The 7,172-nt window shown below is 42.4% G+C and overlaps 1 protein-coding gene across 1 annotated transcript; it reads left to right on the forward strand.

Annotated features, from left to right (window-relative positions):
* The first annotated feature begins 3,116 nt into the window (after positions 1 to 3,116).
* Positions 3,117 to 6,565, forward strand: zic5 (Zic family zinc finger 5). The gene is made up of 2 exons (XM_076262543.1): positions 3,117 to 4,158; positions 6,129 to 6,565. The coding sequence occupies exons 1-2, from the start codon at positions 3,117 to 3,119 to the stop codon at positions 6,563 to 6,565; spliced, it is 1,479 nt and encodes a 492-aa protein (XP_076118658.1).
* Positions 6,566 to 7,172: the final 607 nt, after the last annotated feature.

Raw genomic sequence — 7,172 nt, forward strand, 5'->3', positions numbered from 1 at the left:
AGGAAAATAATAGACGGTTGGAGTACATATTTGCCATATAGACATTAGCTATGAAATGTGGAGTTTTTCATCAACAGAATTTTTGTTGTTGTTCATCATCAAACATCAAACTAAAAACATTTGTGAAATGTTTGATGGTGTTTGCAATATCCAGATGCGCCATGTTATTTCCCCAGTGAAAGTCTTGCTGTATGCATTGAAGTCACATAACACAACAAGAGTTCCCCGTTACCCAACGGCCCTTTCTACACATGTGGATAGAGTTGACACCATCCATATGTTTTCACATTGTTGCTTAGCTCAAATGACCTTGAGTGTTTCAAGGGCGTTTGACCTCTGATCCAGGAAGACCACATACGTTGCCCTTTGAACTGTTATGTAAAATATAAAATATACCTCTGTTAAAACAAAGGTGTTCTGCTTAAAATAAAGATTTAAGAAGCACCGAGTAAAAATGGCGAATTATATAGCCTACATACACATATAGCCTAGAAGATTTTAGCAATTAACGTGAACTGGATATATACTGATAAAATCAATAAGTTCAACAATTGCTGTTATTATTTGCCTCAGCTTTCTGATGGGGAGGTTTAGTTATCCCTGTTAAAACTGTAACATTAATTTTTCTGATTAGACCTTCTCCAACTTTTTCTTGACCGATAACATTGGTGAATAGTAGGCCTAACCATATGTTCAAGGATATGGATCATTGCAAAGTCTCGCATGTGAAAAGTATTTTTTATTAGGTCTACTAAACTTTAATTGGTGTATTGCGTCGTCTAAGACATAGTGCCGAAGAAGGTATAAGTGCCATGTTTTGACTCCTCAAGGGGAACTTGCAGAAAATCCCCACCGGATATTACCATAGTGAAGAACTGCAGCGATAATGAATTTGACAGATGGATGGCTATGCACAGCATAGGGCCAACGCTAAAATGTAATGTAACGTAATGTAATGTAATAAATCTTTAATGCTATAAATAAATCGTAAAGGTCTGAAATAACTTAAAAACGTAGTATTACTTATTCTGTTTGAGCTACAGGTGCACACTACAGAAGTTATCTAGAGGTCTTTGCTAACTAAGCATTTTTAATAATATTATCTCAGACATGACTTAAAAGGGTTAATCGCCCAAATCTGTCCTAGCAATAGGCTTTATTAGGATAGTAGTCTACAATTATGCGCAAGGAGTTACCAAGACAATAAAGCTAGACACGTTAGACAGGCGACAGAGCTAGACAGAGGCGAACAACTAATCTTTAATAGATGGGTGTCACTTGTACACAAACTCAAAATACACTGTCAATTAGTGTTGTTCTTCACTTGAATTTAGCATTGGTTGTTGGGTACAAAATAGCCTATTATCAACAATTTGTTCATACTCAGTAATGGACCGTCCTTCACTATGCTCAATGGATGTAATTATACTTAAATACATATACATGTATAATGACTTACATTTTCAGAGGGATCATTCAACATTCAATGTATTCCTTGCATTATTGAATTCCTGAAAACTTTGCCAAAGTACGCACCCGACCCCAATATCATAAATCGATTTCAAAGGTGTCTCGGAATTAAGACATATTAAATCGATGACAGATACGCATCCTGCTGAGTTCAACAAGGAGTCTACAAGAGGGCGTGTGCGGGTACCCTAAAGTGCAGCAATATACTCCTTTACAAGTTTCACCCTGGTACATTTAAGGGTGAAGTCATAAAGAGTAACCAAAGCACAGTCACTGAATACAAATACATTTTCCAAATACTCCTGTTTTGGGGTATAGCCTATCTCCCAACAACTCACTCAAGCACCTGTATTTTGTCTCAAGGGGTGTTTTATCCATGTTAGTGAATTAATTTGGTCACAGTTAAATAGCTCACGCTTTTCAGTGTCTCTGTTAGGCACATTGGTGTTATTTGTGGCTCTTTGCCTTTGGGGGCGTACAGTCATTTAGCAATATTCCAATTTCGGCAGACAATGTGGACTGTTTGCAGGTAATGATGGATAGCATATTTCAGATAAATAACAGAAATCACGTCAGGAAGTTGGTATGAGAATGAAAAACTCAATAGAGATGACATTTCATTGTTTTTTATATATCACAAATGTATGGGGGTAAAAATCACTGACTGAAGTAGAAAATATATAGATTATGTATAGGCCTACATAGTTTATCCTGAGATCTGTGCGTTACAGTCTTGAACCAACAGTAGGCTACTGTCCATGAAGGAATGTGACTTCTCTTGTACAGTCGTGTTGTTATTAAGGATTATCAGAATAAAATAGGCCTAAAATCGAGATGCCTGAATTTCACGGTCTCGGACACTGTGTCTCAACATTGTATTATTGCAGCAATGAAAATAAACTTGTGGCACATGTTTTTTAAGGATGGCCAGACCCCTTGTGCTTCTCTTTGATCTCTTGAACAACAAAAGAATATTTTGGTGTTTGCGTAACTTAAAGGCTATCTTAACATGAGGTACACTTCCTTTAGTTGTTTTGAGCAGGAAAGGGCTTACATTTAGTCTTTTGAAAACGTATTTAATTCTCGCTGGTTATGTTTTGAGTTTATCTAGCATTTACCTTAAAGGTGATGCATATCCTATGTTTTGTATTATGCCTTTTAAAAACATTCTTTTATTAAGTTCACCATAATTCATGGATAATAAATATAATTTATCAATTTTGAATGTGTGTGGCTCATTTTTCTCTCATATGTGTCTGGATAAATAAAGCCGCATACAGATCTTTTCCTCTAACTTTGGGAGAACAACTTTTTGGAGTCAACAGCGATAAAGAGAGTGAGGGGGCGGAACCCCGCTGAGCCTCTGCGCTGAAAGACAGCCAATCGCTTCGTTCTCTTAACTGCCAGTCACCGAAATCCGTCCAATACCCGCAGTGCCATTTCTAAACTGTATTCCCCACTGTGTCCTCCAACTGTTGTACGTTCTGCCAATCGCTTGAGGACAGAGTGGGAAAAGGAGCAAGCAGAGTTAGAAGCAGGACAAAAGAAGTTATATAGACCGCCATATACATATATTTTAATGTTTTAGACTACGTGTAGTGTGAAAAACAATAGCCGAGAGTGTGGATGGACATGACAGTGTAGTTATGGAGCCCCCTTTGAGCAAGAGGAATTCGGCGATAAGATTAGCGGATTTGGCAGCGACTCAACCCCTTCCTCATCAGAATATGACAGGCTTCCCGGGGATAGGGGGGCATCACCCTCACTCCCACCATGCCCACCTCCACCCTGGGGAGATGGGCAACGACCCCGGAGTGGCTCTCACTCCATTTGGACCCGAGCACATGGCACAGACAAATGCTCTCAAACTTAGCCCATCTCAGCACATTCAAAGCCATCCCGAAGCCCAGACCGCGGCATCTTTCACTTCTTCTCAGACCACAGTTGGTTTCCCCGTGGCTCACCCCCACTCAGGCTACACGACCAGCAGGGACTACATCCTCAGGAGAGAGCTCTCAGCCTCTGCTATGCATGCACTTGGCGACCAGCATAGTTCCGCCTCCTCCCCTCATCACCATGGCATGTTCATTTCCCCAACAGGTGCTTATGGGCACACGGAAGGTGGTGCCCATCCACTTTTTACTGGACTTCACGACCAAGCTGCCCCAGGTGCCCACCACCATGCTCTCAACGGGCAGATGCGCTTGGGTCTACCGGGGGACATCTATGGCAGGCCAGAACACTTCGGCCACAGGCCCGAGCACTATGGACCATCTTCGATCCACAGCTACAACTCCATGAACATAAATGTGAACATCGCTTCAGCTCCTCATGGAGCCACGGGGGCGTTTTTGAGGTACATGAGGCAGCCTATCAAGCAAGAGTTAATCTGTAAATGGATTGATCAGGAGCAAACTTCAAAGAAGCCCTGCTCCAAAACTTTCAGCACCATGCACGAGCTGGTGAACCATGTCACCGTGGAGCACGTCGGGGGACCGGAGCAGAGCAACCACGTCTGCTTCTGGGAGGAATGTCCGCGCGAGGGCAAGGCTTTTAAGGCAAAGTATAAGCTGATAAATCACATTCGAGTCCACACGGGAGAAAAACCCTTTCCCTGTCCGTTCCCTGGTTGTGGAAAAGTGTTTGCGCGATCGGAAAACCTAAAAATTCACAAGAGGACACATACAGGTCAGTGAAAGTTCGCTCAAACTAAATGATGACTTGTTTTTGTGATAACGTGGTAAAAGTTTTTGTCAACATAACTGGACTGCGTAGTTTATGGATACATTATCGCCTGGAAATGGGACGTCTGTCAATGTAGCGTTTAAAACAAGTGAAATTAAATTAGTGATTTAGTCCGGTTAAAAGCATGTGTGCGATTATGGCGTGAGGTTCTAAGCCACTGTTCACTCACGCTAAAACGCCAGTGAGCATTTTGCTCTAACTTTTAGCTTGCAAAAACGGATGTCGTAGCGGAGAGTTTCGCGCAACCCAGTACGGTCTAGGTTGTTACAAGAGCGTGGCCGTTTTATGTTTAATCTTTACCCTAAGCGCCTGACTAACAACATTTGCCTCTGTGACCTAGAAACCGAAAAAAGAGACATTGTAGCTGGTGTATGCACATGGTATGTGGTTGGTAATTTGGCCATGTAATAATAATTAAGTAATGTGTTCATAGTAAAATGACTAATTGCATGTCATATGTTTGTGTGTGCAGTAAACAGGCGTTCGGCTAGTGCATGAAGGCAGCACATTGGCCTTTGCAGCCTGTAAATTGCATTGGCTAATCATGGGGTCCTAAAATTATGTACGCTACACTAACCTGAACAAAATAAATGTGTGCTCTATTGTGTTTTTGCGGACTAGGCAATAATGTGTACAAACAAACTTGTCTTTAAACACACTGCTTTGGTACTATGTGCTATTGAATGACGCCTCCGAGATTGGCCTATTTAGTAAAAAGCAAATGCCTCCCAATTTTGAAATCACGCAAAAACCAGCACGGCAATCAGACCTTGTCATCGCCTGTGCCAATAACGTGCATAGGGATAGGCTACGACTGCGAGAACGAGGTACCTTATAAGCGCCATTGCAAGGAACCTTGATGTGAACAGGATTACCGAGTGTCTGAGGAGCAAAACAACCGCACAGGGTTAATCTTTGAAATTCCTGCTCCAACTTGTATGTCGGCGATGCCGCTTCACACGTGTGCATGTATAATTGCTTCAGTGTGACTTTTGTCAAGTGCTACAGATATTTTTCACAAAATGTCGTAACACGTGCTGCGCCGAATCATAGCTTGTAATGCATATTGTGCACCAACGCCCATCTCTCACTGGCGAATACGGGGAATAAGTGTATGGTTTTCTGCAACTCAATGGTCACCAAAATTGCGATTTAAGGCAATTAAATGTAGATATTTTCCGAAAACCGACGGGAAGGATTCCGCAGAACACTGTTTTGTGGGAGACCACGTCACTCCATCGCCCAAATAGAAAACATTTTGGGTCACCATACAGTTAGAATACTTTAACCCTTGCGTGCCCAACTGAAGCATATGCAGTGAAGGCCTCTGGTGTCGTCACCGAGTCATAGGCCAATGAGAAGTGTGGTAAAAGGTTACTTTATCTCTTGAATGTAATGCAAAAAGATATCCAAGGGCCATGATCGCTGGATTCAGCCATCCAGGCCGTCTATGTCCGTCCAAGGCCCATATGGAGTTAACATGCAAGTGTGTGGCAAGAGTGTGCAGTCTTGAGTGAGCGAGTGCGTAATGGTTGCGAATATAAATGTATAAAGGCCCGCGGCTGTTGGGAGGGGAGGCAGCTTACAGACAAGTATGGAATCAATTATTCTCGACGTGATAGCCTACTTTATGAAATAATTACCAACAACATGAGTCTATCTATCTATTTATCTGTCTATCTATATACATATCTATCTGTCAGGTGGGTATGGGTAGAATATTTGGGTAGGCTATTTATTTGGTTCATGATATGATTAGGAAAATTCTTTTAAAATTAGGCTCTCAGTGGCCACATATTGTTTGTTGTTTATAGTGTTGCTAGCCTCGCCTACCACCTAACATTAATATTATGCCTAACAGGGTTTCCTCGATGCACTGAAACCTTATCCCTCTGTGTTTCCGTCTCTTCCAGGAGAGAAGCCTTTCAAATGTGAGTTTGACGGTTGTGACAGGAAATTTGCCAACAGCAGTGACAGGAAGAAGCACTCTCACGTCCATACGAGTGACAAGCCTTACTACTGCAAAGTAAGGGGCTGTGACAAGTCCTACACACACCCCAGCTCCTTAAGAAAGCACATGAAAGTCCACTGCAAGTCTCCCCCGCCCCCTTCTGCCAACACCGGTTCGACATACCACTCCTCGTCTACGAGTCTCGGAGACCCTCTCTCCGAGACTCACAGGAGTCGTTCGGCCAACCTTTCGCCTCAGGTTACCAACCTCAATGAATGGTACGTGTGCCAAGGGAGTGGTGGACCCAACAATCTCCACACACCTTCAAGCGATGTGCCAACGTCAGACTCGGAAGACGAGGACTGTTACAGAAACACAGACCCAAGAACAATGCTCTAGTGTTTGTTGAGGAGAATGGATTATATTTGCAATTAATTATGTTTTCTTCCCTGCTCCCTCCCTCCCCACCCACGGTTAAAATGTCGTTGCCCATCGGAACTGTTTGCTTCTCAGCTTTGGTGAGAACATGTGAAACAGCGCCGCGGATGTGTGTTGGTGAAGAGCATTTGCCCTCAATATCAAACCCACTCGCATACTCAGCAGTGCTGTACAAACATATCGGAGATGCCTCCCCCAACACACACACACACACACACACTTCACGTCTGATGTGGCTTACAACTAATCGTCATGTAGTCTACATTGTGTCATAAAATTGTCAGCCATTTTGTGTCAACGTCAAAGCTTTATTGGTGAAAATCAATTAAGCGTGTCAGTATAAACAAAACATATGTAATTATGTGAAACACTGCTGTTCCCTTCACCAACAGCAAATGTTTTATCAACTTAAATGTTCGTCCATGTATATTTTGGATGAGACGATGAAGACATAGCTATAGATGTGTCCAGCTACCACGGAACACTTACCAGGTCCTTTAGTCAAACTACAGTGTGTCTTATTTATCGCTGTCTTATTTGAGGCTATGTCTTTACTTGGTATGATTTA

The sequence above is a fragment of the Alosa pseudoharengus genome, unplaced genomic scaffold (genome assembly GCF_046254945.1).
Source record: "Alosa pseudoharengus isolate Yale_2024_CS ecotype anadromous, Long Island Sound unplaced genomic scaffold, YU_APseudo_1.1 YU_APseudo_1.1_scf_3, whole genome shotgun sequence".
NCBI lineage: Eukaryota > Metazoa > Chordata > Actinopteri > Clupeiformes > Clupeidae > Alosa > Alosa pseudoharengus.

What these genes read in the sequence shown, in the direction of transcription:
- zic5 (XM_076262543.1), top strand. Translation starts at nt 3,117, where the DNA reads ATGGAGCCCCCTTTGAGCAAGAGGAATTCGGCGATAAGATTAGCGGAT. An exon ending in TCACAAGAGGACACATACAG is followed by an intron (nt 4,159 to 6,128) that starts GTCAGTGAAAGT and finishes CGTCTCTTCCAG; the next exon opens with GAGAGAAGCCTTTCAAATGT.